At 33.3% G+C, this 15,431-nt stretch overlaps 3 protein-coding genes across 3 annotated transcripts; 2 read left to right on the forward strand and 1 right to left on the reverse strand.

Annotated features, from left to right (window-relative positions):
* Window positions 1–1,092: 1,092 nt before the first annotated feature.
* On the forward strand, window positions 1,093–2,029 carry LOC126968136 (radial spoke head protein 9 homolog). Its single transcript, XM_050813007.1, has one exon. It carries the CDS (start codon window positions 1,121–1,123, stop codon window positions 1,934–1,936), a length of 816 nt encoding a protein of 271 aa, XP_050668964.1. The 5' UTR covers window positions 1,093–1,120; the 3' UTR covers window positions 1,937–2,029.
* Window positions 2,030–6,158: 4,129 nt separating this feature from the next.
* Window positions 6,159–9,389, forward strand: LOC126968122 (ubiquitin thioesterase otubain-like). The gene is made up of 5 exons (XM_050812937.1): window positions 6,159–6,327; window positions 6,416–6,715; window positions 6,825–7,046; window positions 7,544–7,654; window positions 9,267–9,389. The coding sequence occupies exons 1-5, from the start codon at window positions 6,220–6,222 to the stop codon at window positions 9,351–9,353; spliced, it is 828 nt and encodes a 275-aa protein (XP_050668894.1). The 5' UTR covers window positions 6,159–6,219; the 3' UTR covers window positions 9,354–9,389.
* Window positions 9,390–9,468: 79 nt separating this feature from the next.
* Window positions 9,469–14,750, reverse strand: LOC126968121 (nuclease SbcCD subunit C). Its single transcript, XM_050812936.1, has 2 exons — window positions 14,466–14,750; window positions 9,469–11,938 (listed from the first exon to the last, which is right to left on the reverse strand). The coding sequence occupies exons 1-2, from the start codon at window positions 14,628–14,630 to the stop codon at window positions 9,575–9,577; spliced, it is 2,529 nt and encodes an 842-aa protein (XP_050668893.1). The 5' UTR covers window positions 14,631–14,750; the 3' UTR covers window positions 9,469–9,574.
* Between the last annotated feature and the right edge of the window lie 681 nt (window positions 14,751–15,431).

A 15,431-nucleotide genomic window follows, 5' to 3' on the forward strand; every position in this document is an offset into this window, starting at 1 on the left:
TATTTGTAACACTAATGCAATTAGTTTTCTACGTTTCCCGAATAACCTGGGCATATAAACTAACATAGTTGCAGTTGCGACAGATGACCAACCCTTTGGGCTTTTAACATTATAACAAGAGTTTTACGGGTTTCCGGCCCTTATGGTAAATAAGGTAAGGTGAAGGTCCTGGTTCTTAATTAATGGTTAATTTACATAAATTTAAAATAGCCTACATACTAGTGCACTTCAATATCCAAAAATCAATAACCCGAAACAACAACGTTTGGAACAGAATATGTACCTACAATGGTAGGTAAGACACAGATCACTTACAAAATACAGATGAAATCGATACATGTATATCTCTGTGATCATTTAATATGTAGGTGTCTTAGCTTGTTAAGAATTTACCTGATGATTTGTACTTTTTATCTTTCAGGGACATGCAACGTACAAAATGCCACGTAAATGTTACGGTCCGAAGATTAAGAGTATGCTTTGGTAAAGATAGTTTCAGAGTACGTGTCTAAATTGTATTCTTAACTTTTATTAGTTTCCTCTTTGGTAGCACAAAGGTAACAGTCAGACAAAATATTCTTAATAAATTTTAACATTTTATATTAAACCAAAGTTACCAACAAATGAGTTGAACATTATTTTAACTTTTAGTTCGTATGTAATAAAAACTTGATTTATTCCTTATTCTACTCTTTTTAAATATTATTTCTCCGGGTTATAGAATTGTTTGTCTCTTTCGGGTAGGTACACGAATACGAACATAGTTGATATTTCAGCCAAGATATATGAAACCTACGTAAGTGAGGTGATACATATTCTGTCGTACTTATAAACGCAGTGTAAAGTTACTCCAAGTTTAAAATTACTTTTCCCTATCATCTAATTGAGTAGTGACAAAGCTAAGATAATAGAAGATTAAACTTGGAATAACTTTACTTCGCATTTATACAGTGCGTTTATAAGTAACACAGATTATGTTTTGTAAGTATATACTTTTTAATGTTTATAATCCATAATGCTGTTCGGCTGTTCGTTGACAGCTTTTGTGTTTTGTAGTGTCATGTCATTTGTCATCCCAATTTTTGTCATTGAAACTGTTTTTGTGAGAACCAAGATAAAGATGAATATTCACAAGTTGTGGGAGTACAGAGAATATGTTAATGTGAACGGCATGATGCTCAGCAATGAACTAATCTCGTTTTTGCAAAATCACCTCACCGTGCTGCAAGTTGAGAACCATTTCACACATATGCAGTACTGGGGCCAAATCTACGCCGTGGACGCCGATTATCATATCGCTGTCGGTATCAATAAAGACGCGATACATGACAGAAAATACTATTACTCGACCGACTTTAAGTTCTGGGGTCTCTTGCCTAAACCGAAGAAAAAATATAAACACCTCTCTTTGCTAACTACCTTCCCCTTTCGCGGCGATCCATCTCTGAAGATCAAAGTTATCGACGAATCTTTTGACGAACATAATCCGGATAGATGCCAAACAATGCAAGAGGAAAAGCGGTTAGCAGCTACCATTAGTAATATTTGTGATGAAGCAGAGGTATGCGCCCGTGGCCAGTTAATCAAACAGCCAGATGGAACTGTGGTTATCAATCCTAACTTCTATGGATTGACGGGTCCGGAAGCTAAGCTGATTAAGTCCTATTTACACATTCGTCCAGCTCAGCAGCGCTGGAATACGAATCTCCTGACAAGACCGGACTATAACTACAGCATGGATTTCCTAGATTCTATTGATCAAGATATTCCAAGTGGTTGTTGGAATTTGTCTGTGGAACAATCAGGTAACGTTGCCTACCTGAAGAGTCTCTATTGGCCTGGAATGTCATATTTTCACAAAATACGCAGTTCGGACGCGGGTTTTCTTTACGTTGGAAACGGTAGGAAAATTTTGGACGTACCATTTCTGATTTAGTACTTTTCTTATAATTTGATTATTGTACCTATCTTTTCAATGGCATACATCAACATAAGATCTTTATATAATTTTTAAAATGAAGACATACAATGGACTTACAGAAATTAAATATTTCAATAAAATATAACAATAATCGTGTTTATACCTTTATACACTTTAAATATTTTTGATGTAATCATACTTACATAAGCATTACCTATCGGGTCGGAATTAGTCCAACCCAGGTTTGTTGCCTTTGTATATGTCGGCGTTAAGCCAGGGTTATACCTACTAGGTTATTGAGATACCTACGTTTCATCACTTCTTAGGATTTTAACGCTCGACTTTCATAAAATGTACATAGCTTTACGTAGAAATATGGACTCTTGCTAGCAAATGGCTAACAATCTCTCAAAACTTAATCCAAGGTGTCATACGTAGAGTGTCTAGAGTGTAGATAATGGCTGAACAGTAGCTTGGATTTTATTATAAAATTGTATGCATTTACACTTAAAGCTATTATGTATCTTATGAAGCCTACTAGAATTAGTTACTAGCAATCGCTTATTTCTATTGTTATAATAATGAAAATCACTATAAAGTGCAAAAAGGTGACTACTTTTGTGAACGTATATTAAATTTTCATAAATGTACAGACAAAGATCAGTCATAATATTTATTTCTTTAAATTTTTTTTTTGAGTGACTGTCTATAACCATGCAGATGTAAAGCACGAACAGCTCTCTATTGCAGAGCAAACACTATATCAATGTCCGCAACATGACCCCACAGCAAAATACCGTAAGTATGTACCGTACTATGATGCTGTGAAAATAACTGAAATAATTTTAATGAATGAAGTAGTAATCTAGTGGTATTTTTTTTATGAAAATAAAGGACGAGACGAGCAGGACGTTCAGCTAATGGTAATTGATACGCTCAGGATTCTTGAAAAACCCAAAAATTGTGAGCGGCACTACAATTGCGCTCGTCACTTTAAGACATAAGATGTTAAGTCTCATTTGCCCAGTTATTTCACTGCTGCTGCTTTACGGAGTTTAAGTGAAGTATCAAACAATAAAATATCATGGCTATCATCTACCACAAAAGGTAAATCGTTAATATGTATAAGAAACAAGAAAGGACCGAGAATAGAACCCTGCGGAACTCCAATTCCTACAGGTTTACCCGACGACAGTTTACCGTTTACGACGACTATCGTAACTCTTTCACTTAAAGATTAGTTCTAATAACTGCATTAATTGCTGATAAGCTCCTAGTGAAACCAAATTGATTATTGCTCGATAATTATTCAATAGATATTTTTTTTATTTATTGTAGCTGCTGAAGCAAAACATTTTCAAAAATTTTACTAAAAACAGGCAGCACCTAAAAAGAAATGACCTAAGATTAGCAGGGTCAAAAGAACTTCCCGATTTAAGCAATGGTATAATTTTGCTATATTACATGAGGTCAGGGAACACACCCTCATCTATGCACAAGTTAAATATTATTGCTAATTCTGGTGCTTTAATGTCATGAATGCCTCATCGTTCATAAACACTCCTCATCTCACCAAATGTAAACAATGCACCTTAATAACCGTTTTTGTTGCATAAGTTACGTACCTGCAGTACAATAAAGTTTTGTGGGGATGTTTTTCTAGTTTTAGAGCTCCATTGACTTTTATACGAGACTAGCTGACCCGACAGACGTTGTTCTGTATATAATAAATAAAATAATGTTTTTATATGAATTTGTCAATAATATATCATAACATCAAAAATTACTTCGTAAAATATGCACACTATTGTCGTAATGAAATTGTTTCACAGCAGAACTGTCAAACCTTGCGTCAATAAATTCTCCCATAGAAATTATGTATGGACACATCAAAGGAAAAACAAATTTGTTGTTTTTATTTGATTTAACAGCATTTTCCTATTTATTCACCTTTTAAACCTTCTCTGGACTTCCACAAATAATTTAAGATCAAAATTAGCCAAATCGGTCCAGCCGTTCTCGAGTTTTAGCGAGACTAACGAACAGCAATTCATTTTTATATATATACATAGATTTATCACATTTAAATTTAAACTAGGTACGTAAAATATGAGTATGATAGGTAAATGACACACATACATACACAGGTAGTAGATACATGCAGGCAGAAATTAGTGTCGAGATTTTATAGTAAGCCTTAGATTCATGACGTTTTGCAACACAACCAGTGTTGCAAAACGTCCAAAACAATAAAGGTGCGAGAGAGTCACACAAAGCGTGCGAGAGATAAGAACATCTCTTACGCAGTTACAGCAAGAGAGAAAAGGATGACTATAATAAAAAATAAATAAATTAAAATAATAAATTTGTAAAGAATCCTTATGAAAGGGGAATGGCATAAAGTAAGAAGAAAAGGGATGTTGATGGGGCAAGGGATATCCTTCGGTAGAAGGTCATATAAAGGAATTGACAATTTAGGGCAATAGAAAAAAATATGTTCAAGAGTACCTTCCTCAAGGCCACATTCACATATAGAATGGTCCCTTACCCGGATCTTGGCCAAAAATACTGGGGAACAGACAAATCCCAAGCGAAGTCGTATGATGACAGAAGTGAAAAGTTTATTTTGTTTTTTTTTGAGGAAAGAACCAGGGCTTAGAGGGGATAAAGGGTTGGATAGAACCATAGAATTTACCTTTAGTTTGTTTTGTGATTTGCCATAAAGCATTCCATGAATCAACCAGAAAGTGTTTAGACATAGCGCGTAGATCTCGAGGAAAACAGTAATTAAATTTTAATGTTCCAGACTGAATCGCGTATTTAGCGCACGAGTCTGCAATTTCATTGCCAGTTATCCCTAGATGACTAGGTATCCAAGCTAATGCAACTTCTATTCCCATTATGTGACATCTGTACAGGGATGCCTTTGTTCTTAAATTAATTGTGAAGTTGTTTAAAGATTTGAAAGGATTTTTTTGTTAGGTCCAACAAGCAGCTTAATGAGTCAGACAACATATGACACCGCCTCTGACAGGGCAATTGATTCGCCAGTAAAGATGGAATTCTGCGGGGGACTTTTGTAATTTAAAATTATACGGAACTTAGGTGTCCAAACTGCAGACCCGACCCAGCTATTGTTGGATAATTTGGATGCGTCCGTGTACAACGTCACCCAATCAGAAGATAGAATAGAATTAAATTTTCTATTGGCTTCAGGGCAGTGTTTAGTAATTCCAAAGTCAAAGAAAATTTTTGGTTGGAAAATGAGAGACTGATATTCTACTTCAAAGACTGGGCATAAGGCTGATTGGTAAATGGGAACTGGAAAGGCTTTAAATTTAGTATAAGAATTAATTAACGGAGGCGGATCTTTATGAGACCAATATAAAGAAGTTTGAATAGTTAGAGACAAATAGTGCAGAATATCAAAAAGGGGGTGTGTGCTAAATTGGATTACGTTAGTTAGGAATCTATCGGCTAGGTACTGACGGCGAAGGTGAAGAGGTGGGTATACACACTCCACTTGGAGAGCATTGACGGGATATATATATAACACAGTTCTTAGGGAACGCTCCTGTGATTTCTCTGGTGTTGCAAGAGTATATGTGTGACGGAGATAATTTAACATTACTTTAATTTAGATTACCCCTACGCTCGTTTTTCCTCCACTTTCATAAAAAAAACTGAAAATTGCACATTGACAAAGTAAATTCTCAGGACCTCTTTATTGCTACTATATCCATCCTTTAATTTAACTGGCGCTTACCTGGCCTATTTTTACATTGTGAAACGCTAATGATGTCTTTACTCGATAGAAAAGTAGCAAATAGCGTATTCGTAACTTTACTTAGACATTGTGAAACAGCCCCTAAAAGTGTTGTTTTAGTTATCAAACGCCATCTATTTGCTCTATAATTTATTAACAAGTGACAGCGACTTGCAGTTGTTGTGTAGTTTAGTTGAATAGCTATTCCTTACTGCAAAATAACTGCAGAGCCTGGGTCGAATTTGAAAATTTGATCTTTTTGATAGGCGTCGCGTTGCAGTTTTTTTTTTGTGGAATAGCGCTGCTTGTTTCGTGGCACCGCGACCGGTGGAAACTGGCAATAATGTCCAAAGACAGTTTTTATTGGCCTATGGACTTGCATCCCGTGCCACTAAATAGATTTAAAAAAAAAGTTACAGTTTTTATTGGGTACCCTTTATTTTTGAACATGATTGTGACTCTTTATTTGTATAAACGTCAAAGATGAAATGTCATCAGTCATGTCAACATTGTTTTCAAAATATTTGTGAAAATGGCGGATGATGCAGCGAGTAGCAGCACCTGTACCGGTAATTTGGTTGATAATTCAATAAATCAAGATGAATTGATTATGAAACAACAGCGCGAAATTGAAAAAGAGGTAAACTAAAGGTTTCTTTATTCATTTATATAGATAAAAACGTATATTTATTTAAATCAGCATTTTATACATTTCGTTTATTTTGCAGATTTCAGAATCGATTCCTCTCGTAGGTGAGATTGAACCCCTGTCGTCTTTAGAGAAGGAATATAATGAAGATCCCATTTATTTATTGAAAGTCAAAGATTTGTCCGCCAAATATAAACATATTCGAAGAACTCGACCCGACGGTAACTGTTTTTTCCGGGCATTCTCTTACGCATATCTAGAACATCTTCTTACAGATAGACAAGAGTATGAAAAATTCTATGAAATTGCCAAAAATTCAAAAGATATACTTGTTGCTTTAGGATTTCCACAATTTACTGTGGAAGACTTCTATGAGACTGTGAGTTGACATTAGGTTAAGGATATTGAAAATTTTTTTCCTGTCATTATCTATTTAAATTAATTTTCCTTACTGTCTATTATTTAATCTTAACATTTTATTTTTACAGTTTATGGAAGTTGTCTTAAGAGTTGGTGATAAGGCTGGTGATAGTTCTGTTTCATTAGATGGAATTCGTAATGAGCTTCATGACAAATTTAATAAACAAGGGTATTCAGATTATATAGTAGTGTATTTGAGGCTAATAACTTCTGGTCAGCTTCAAACTCAGCATGACTTTTATCAGAATTTTATTGAAGGCATGAGAACAGTTACTGACTTCTGTAGACAGGTAAAGAGAAACAGTTAAAAAAATATCTGACATAAATTTAATAGTGGCTTTTCTGTGTCTATGTATTAATTAAATATAAGTCTAGTAAAGTAATAAATGTATCTTGCAATTATTATGTAACACATTCATTGCTGTACCTTTAAAGTTATAAGTAATATATGGTGTGGAACACTAGACTAAGAATGTGTATTCACATTCTTAACAGAATTTCCAGTCAATTAGGAGCTGGGGCTTCAACATTGTAATGAACGTGAAATGAACTCGTAGTGATTCAGGGATTGTATATAATTATTCACTTAACTGTAGCCTTAGTTAAGACTATCTATATCCTTATATATCCTTCTTTGCTTTCTTTCCTTCATTAAAATTCAAATGTCCAAATCATAACACATTTACAGTAGCATTATTCATCAGTAATTTGTTTTGTTTTCACTTACATAATATTATAATCTTATGACATATTTGTTTAGATACCTTATATTATATTGATATTTCAGGAGGTAGAACCAATGTACAAAGAGTCTGACCATATTCATATCATAGCACTTAGTAATGCTTTGAATGTTTGTGTGAGAGTTAAATATATGGACCGAGGGGAAGGAAGTCAGGTGAGTAATAACACTAAAGTTTTGGATAAGTTAGATGTACAATATTTTATTTTAGATGCTGTACAGGTTTTTAGTCATATAATTTAAAATATTCCTTGTAGATGTTTGAAAAATTAAAGTACAGCAATAGGGGCAATATAAAATTACTTTGGAAGTTTGATGTGTGATTGTCATGTGTAATACCTACTTATTACTTAATCCTTAAAGAGTATTTGCCAGCAATAATTATTACAGTAAAGTTTTATTTTATTAAAATAAAACAATACTTATAACTTTGTTATGTGCACTACTTAATATAATTACATGAATTTAAAAGTGTCACTATGAGGATGTGTAGTGTGCACTATTGATTATTTAATAATTGTTTCTTATAATAACTTAATTAATATACTTATAATAATGCTAAAAATTATTATAATCCTTTATGTCAATGCGGCATCTGAAATCAGTGTATTCACTTTACATGTCCACAAGTGATGCTGGTGTCTAGCCATTCCCTGTAGTCCATACATCCGGTGCTGAAATAGCCGGGTAAACTCTGTTCTTTCAAGATTACTACAGAACCAGCTCCAAAAGCAGTAAAACCTGTTCCTAAAAAAAGGAGAAACTTGTGTAACATCACATTATAACTTTGATTTTGCATTATTTTTGTGAGGTGACACCATTGTCTGTGTATGTCATTCGCTCTTAGCACTTCTTGCTGACACTGGTCATCATTAAACTGGGTAGTGAAAAAACTTGTTCTCCTCACTTGCACTGGCAATACCAATGGTCCATGTTATATGATTTCACTAATTAACTTTTCTTATGTGGTAATATGATATATCAAGAGCAGTTCAGTGGCTATTTAAATAAATTTTCTTTGCAAATAGCAAGGCCTGCAACAAAGCACTTACTTCCATAAGTGTGGAAAGGTAGAACATCCAGTCTGATTGACCTAATAAAAAGGTGACAATGATATCAGATAAAAATCATCCTGTTGAAACAAAAATACTCTCTATGGTTGCACTGGGTGCTATTTCGTCCTGGACGGTCACACCAGTGCATACAATTCATAAGTCTGCTTTTTTAGTTATGATGAAAAAAGAAAGATGCAAAAAAACATATTCAGAACACTTATATATATGGATAGCAAGGGTGCATCAATCAGTTTCAAAAATCAAAATTAAGATGTGACTGTCTAAATTTATGTCTCCTAAATATGGTATTTTAGAAGAAATAATCAGTGACTCTTAATTTTATTTCTTATTCACTTAAATGCCATTTAGGTCTAGTTTTTTTTAATTATTATCAAGTTGGTAACATGTTTTGCAGACTTAGGAAAAGGGCAGTAGTACTTCATTACTGGATATAAAATTAATTTTTAATTAAAGTGTGAAGTTGCACTAAGCAAGAGTGCAGTGATATTACTTAATATCTTGCCTAAATTATTTTAATTTGATAGGAATACTACAGAAGAGAGATTTTTCGTATTTTGGTTATATTTCAAATTCAAAATTTGCCTTTCATTTGAAACTTGAAAACTTATTCAGTTGTTTTTCAATTAATCATTTTTTTCTCAAATCTGCATTTTGAGACTTGAATTAATATTTAATAAATTTTATTGTTTCAGGTGATAGCTCATGACTTCCCTGAAGGTTCAAAGCCCCTTGTTCATCTGTTGTATAGACCTGGTCATTATGATATTCTGTATGCCTGATTAAAAATTTTCATTTTCAATAAACTATGCAACTTTTCTAGTGTTTTATTTGTTTTGAAGTATTAAATAAAAATGTGACAGTAATTAAGTTTGTAAACAAATAATAAGACATGTGTTAAATTAAGATTATGTATTAAAAATTGAGTATGTGTTACAAATAAAATAAGTATTAAAAATTACAATTAAATTAGAATTCCATTGAGTTTAAAACCACTAAAAAATTATCTGCAGAAATAGACACCATCAGGTTCACGTTTTGGTTTCATTCCAGCAAAAAATGCTTTGATATCCTCTTCTTTAACAACTTCTTTTCTTTCTTTGAAACTTTTTAAGAAGTTTAGTAATTTATCCCTCATTTTATTATATTCTGTCAATGCATTTATTTGTTGCACTCTATCTAATGAAGACAAAGCTTCTAATCCTTTCTCATACTGAGTTGATGGTCTTCCATTAGATTTTTCTTTACCAAGATTCTCATAAGCTGTAACTGTATCTTCAAGGTCTATTAAAAATAATACTGATAGATCTTTGTACATTGAAATGCATTCACTACAAGTACAAAGTTTTTGTCTAAAATTTGAGGGCCAAAATGTGGCACCTTTGTACTTCATTTTAACACCATTTGGTCTAACACAGTTTAGCTTTGACTTCTTAATTGTGAGACCGTCTTCAGAGTCCTCAATCTTACGTTTGGAATCATTCTTTTGGTTTGTTTCACTTACATCATCTATTTTAGAGCTATCTGTAGGATTTACTAGACTACATCCATCCATAATACCACTTTTATCTTCTATAACAGTCTTATTGTCTATATTTTGAGGTGTCTCTTCTAATTCTTTCTCATTCACTTCAATATTATTAGGAGTACCTTCACTTTTTTCAGGTGCTTCATCACTAGACTTTGTGCTTAACATATTGGGTATATTATTGGCTTGAATTTCTCCACTATTTTCATTTTTTTTACTCCCTATATCCATGGTCATATCATGGTCTTCTGGGTCTTTTAAAAGATTATCTTCTTCCATTTTTTCTATTTCTTCAATACTCATAGGTTGTTTTTCACACTGTTCACTTTTTGAATCCATTACAATGGTATTGTTTTCAAGTTTACTACATTGAACTTCTTCTTTATTTGGGGTTTCTTCTGTTAATAATTCTTTCTGAATATCTAGTGGATGAGGATCATTCACATCTTTATCATCAATTATCTTTAAAGAGGGATCTTCTAATTCAGAACTAATATTATTGGTAGTAAGTGTGCTAATATTCTCATCCTTTGTATTATTCATTGATTCATTAATGGAATTAGTATCATTGATAGCATTATTGACATCTTTGTTTATATTAACATCAACTTGTAATTCTAGTGACATTTTATTATCATCTTGTAATTTATCTTCACCTTTTATTTCAGGAATAGTTTTATTAAGTTCATTATGAATTTTGTCTTCTCCAACAGGTTCCTTACTTTTTTCTTCATCAATTTTATCTGCACAATGTGTTTGAAGCAAAACTTTATCATTTTCTTCCTGTATTTTATCTGTATTCTGTGTTTCACGTGTAATTTGGTCAATTCCATCTTTATTCAGATCTATTTTATCTGTATTTTGATTTTCGGGCACAACTTTATGTGTTACTTCTTCAATTTTATCTGTATTTTGATTTTTGGGCAAAACTTTATCTGTTTCCATTATTTGGTCTATTCCATCTACTCTACATGTTTTCTGTATGCCAGGCAAATCTTTATCTGATTCTTTTTCAATTTTATCTGTATTATGTGTTTCAAGCAAAGTTTTATCTGTTACCTTACTCATGTTATCATTATTCAAATCTTTATCAGGTTCATCTTCCATTTGATCTGCTTTCTGTGATTCACATATAATATTGTTTGTTTGATGGGGTAACTCTTCACATTCATGGTAAATATTTTGTAAATCAGTTGTATCATTCTTATGTTCTTCAGTTTCAGCTTCACTATCCGTGTTAAGTTTGCTATTGTTTAGAGCAATATCTTCACCAATCATTGTTGAATTTTCTTTAGGAATATTATTACTTTCTTCATTACATACACTAGATATCAAATCACTTTTATTTACAACATCTACAAAATCTGTCTCATTATTAACAGCTAAATCAGAATAATCATGTAAAAAGCTATTTTTCTCCATGCATCTTTTACAGATCATTTCAGAATAAATATCATTACCCGGAACTGTCGCTTCAAGATGGGAGACATGCAACCAATCCTCACACACAATACATTGAATCATCTCATCATCAATAGAAGATTCAGGATCTGGGTATGGCCTGTGACAGACACAATAAACTCCCGAAAAGTTTTGATTATAATTATTCTCTTCATTAAGATCTTTTTTGTTTGGTGTAAGCTGACATGGATAAGAGTAAAATTTTTGATTTCCACAATCACAACGGAAGTTGCGTTTAGTATAGAGCTCAACAAGTTCATGATTTTCATGGCAAGTCAAACAGCAAGCTAGACATACACCAGCTCTTTTTGAAGGATCATTTTTAGCTTCTGCGCAACATGTCATACATGCATATACAGCTTGTCGTTTGATGTATCCCTGAAAAATGAAGCCAATAATAAAACAAATTCACCATTATTTAACATAAAAAATATCCACATATACTATGTCAATAATTTTATTCAAATTTTATACAAAATTAAATCTAAAAAACCATAGCAATGATTCCATATTCATCAATGATTGTGGATTAGCACTGATCACGTACCAGCAGATGTGTCACTTTTTAAATGAAACAGGACAAATTGGACACCAGATTTGTGAAAAAATTTAAAGTGATCACTGCCACATTCCCTTGCAACACCAGTGGAAACATATAAGTATCTGTGGCCTTTTAGAAAAGTGTGCACACTTTTTTTGAAGGTACCCATGTAAACTTGTATTAAATAACTTTCAAAACAACATGATATAACTCAACTTGATGTACTGTTTATTATTTTTGTAAAACTGTGTTACATGTGCTAATCATGTACACGCTAAAAGGAATGAAACAATTGTAAATTATAACACTACTAACTCCGACCAAGAAACTACTAAATAATATCATTAATGTTTGGGGTAAATCTTTATATCCTATCCGGTGGTGCAGAGTGAGCTATATGGTTTCAATGCTTTATAACTTTTTTAATTATTATTCTTTCGTTGGTTTTTTTTTCAGCATTTTGTGAAGAAGACTGGGAAATTATGAGTACATTAGACTTGTTCCCATATAAAGTTCAACTATTGCAAGAATTGAAGATGACAGATTACCAGAAATGGCTTGAATATGCCATCCATTTCCATTAAAAAGCAGAGGAAAATCCAGACTTTATTCACAATTTGATAATGAGTGATGAAGCCCATTTCGTATCAAATAGGTATGTCATCATGCAAAACTAAACCGCAATCTGATGAGACTACACAGGGACAAAATATGTACAGTTGTATGTGTGGTCACTGTCCCTTGAAGAAGCATCTGTCTATCATAGGTGTAACAGACAGCCCTTTGTGCAGAGAATGCATGGAGGCAGAGGAAATGCCAGAACACATGCTTATGAAGTGCAGCAGTGTGGCTGAACAACGGGCACAAATACTCCAATCACCATCATTGCTTCTGCATGCCTGCAGAAACTTAAAAAGACTGCTAGACTTCTGGAATGAGATCATGCCCAGATGGGCTGGTTGGAGTAAGGAGACATACACATAGAAATGCACAATGGCCCAATCAAGAGGCTAAGTATGTAAACAGCCTAGCTAAACTAAACTAAAGGAAATCTGCAGGATTTGCGCTATGGAAAATCCAAGAGCAGAGCATCAGCGACAATCATACCCACTTCAGTGTACTGTTTGGTGCAGTGTATCATCCGAAAGGATAATTGGCCCATATTTTTTTGAAAATGAAATGTGGTGTCTCTGTCTCTGTCAGCAATGGTGCATATCATACAACGTTGGAAAATTTGGCCAGCTGTAGAAAACCATCCAAACTTGTGGTTTAAACAAAATGGAGAAACCACACATTCTGCAGGTGCCTCAATGGCTTTGTTAAGGGATATATTCAGCGAACACAATATTTTACACACAAGCAATTTTAACTGGCCTCCACATTCATTCATATAACAGCTCCTGACAGTTTTCTTTGGGGATATTTAAAAGAAAGAGTGTACATTAACACACCAAGAACCATACTCCAACTAAAAACCAACATTTGAAATGAAATCATGGCCATTACACCTGAAATTTTGCAAAAAGTTATAAAAAAATATGCTAAAAAGAGCATGTATGTGTGAAGTAGAAAATGGACATCACTTACAGGATATAATTTTTCAAAGCTAATTGCAAAAAATTCTCTAATAATATACTGTATTTAAAAAAATACTATAATAATGGCATACATAAAAAAGTTATAAACCATTTAAACAATATAGCTCATTCTGCACCACCCCATATATCAATTGTAGCATGGTTTACAGGAACATGCCAACTAACAAGGTCATAAATAATATGCCATAAAATACAATGAAAGGCTCCAAAAATATACAAGTTATCTTATGTGGCCGGAACCTGTTTAATAATGATAATAACATCATAAGGCAACTGACAAAAATTGTAACTTAATCAGAAACAGGCCTATTCCAAGGATGGGAAATGAAACACAAAATAAAATATAACTTCTGTCAAAAAAAAACAAAATGCAGGTCACATTTTGCTAATCCTCCACTTTTTTTAGCTGCAAATATAATGTGATATCACCACTCATTTTGCTTCGGCAACACCATAAGAATCACTGCAGTAATACTTTAGGTATCCATGTTGATTCCTTTGGAAGTTCATTAAAATATCATATAATATTAATGTTTTTTTCCAATCTATTTTATTTGGAGAACAATTGACAAGACGACAACAAGTCAATTGGTTTTAAAATACTTATAACTTATACATATTACACTATGGACCTTTCTCCCGATGCTTAATGAAACCATAACTTAATAAATTAAACCAAAACAATAATTACATCATAAACTATCCAGTGTCAATAAATAACTGTAAAAATGTATAAAATAATCTTGCTTTTAAATTAGGTCCTAACCTTATTATAAGTACATTCTTTGTCATCCGATGCTCCGAGAACGGCATTGGCATCTTCTTCGAATTCCGCTTGTTCTTGCAAAACATCGATCATAGTAACAACTTTTTCACCCTCATGTTCGTTCATTTCGGCATCTTCAAGACTTATGTCGCCGTTCGATTCCATTTCAGTGAATTCTTCACGATTTTATTGCAGAATTGGCGCAAGATGCAGTGGAAAGTAAAATGCCGGTTAAAAATTAAATTGCGAATTGCGATGGATAGACCAAAGAGTACCTATAATAATATTATATGGGATAGACTAAAGAGAAACGATCACAGACACAGAACACTTTTACTGGAGAGTTGGAGACGATCCATAGCTGACGTAGACTGAGAGAACAATAGATAACTGGCTGCCGTGCCTCATGTGGGATACAACGATTAACTTAATTTATTTACTGGCACGGGATGCAAGACCAAGATAGAATGATAGGTCGGTGATATTGCCATATCAAAGCTTCACCCTGATTTTTATGAATTCCGTATTCAGGGCTGGAAGTCCAGTAATCTGTAATTAACTAGCGAGGTTTGATTGAGGTTGATATTGTTTACTTAGTCTACGATACCTGAGTATCGTTTACTATAGAAAATAGAATAGGATTCACAGATCACTAAAATATGTGGCCTAATAGGAACTTCCAACTTATTGTCAAGTGTACAATCTATATCGTAGAAAGAAGATGAACACTAGATTCGCTGTTGGAGGATAAACTTCTTGAGCGACCAAAATTGTTACAGTGTTACCAACTTAACTGTGAACTGATCTGTGTCGCCATCGTCGTTTCAGTGTTGCTAATTAATTCCAAATTGCACAAAAGTCGGGGCATATTTAACGCTTAAAATTCAGAAGTATCGCAATATAACACACGGAGCACTCGAAAGTAGTAGACACTGACAGTCGTTCTAATTTCAAAATGGCGACCGT

Source organism: Leptidea sinapis, chromosome 14 (genome assembly GCF_905404315.1).
Source record: "Leptidea sinapis chromosome 14, ilLepSina1.1, whole genome shotgun sequence".
NCBI classification, from domain to species: domain Eukaryota; kingdom Metazoa; phylum Arthropoda; class Insecta; order Lepidoptera; family Pieridae; genus Leptidea; species Leptidea sinapis.

What these genes read in the sequence shown, in the direction of transcription:
- LOC126968136 (XM_050813007.1), top strand. Translation starts at nt 1,121, where the DNA reads ATGAATATTCACAAGTTGTGGGAGTACAGAGAATATGTTAATGTGAAC.
- LOC126968122 (XM_050812937.1), top strand. Translation starts at nt 6,220, where the DNA reads ATGGCGGATGATGCAGCGAGTAGCAGCACCTGTACCGGTAATTTGGTT. An exon ending in TGGAAGACTTCTATGAGACT is followed by an intron (nt 6,716 to 6,824) that starts GTGAGTTGACAT and finishes TTATTTTTACAG; the next exon opens with TTTATGGAAGTTGTCTTAAG. An exon ending in ACCGAGGGGAAGGAAGTCAG is followed by an intron (nt 7,655 to 9,266) that starts GTGAGTAATAAC and finishes TTATTGTTTCAG; the next exon opens with GTGATAGCTCATGACTTCCC.
- LOC126968121 (XM_050812936.1), bottom strand. Translation starts at nt 14,630, where the DNA reads ATGGAATCGAACGGCGACATAAGTCTTGAAGATGCCGAAATGAACGAA. An exon ending in AAGAATGTACTTATAATAAG is followed by an intron (nt 11,939 to 14,465) that starts GTTAGGACCTAA and finishes TTCATTTTTCAG; the next exon opens with GGATACATCAAACGACAAGC.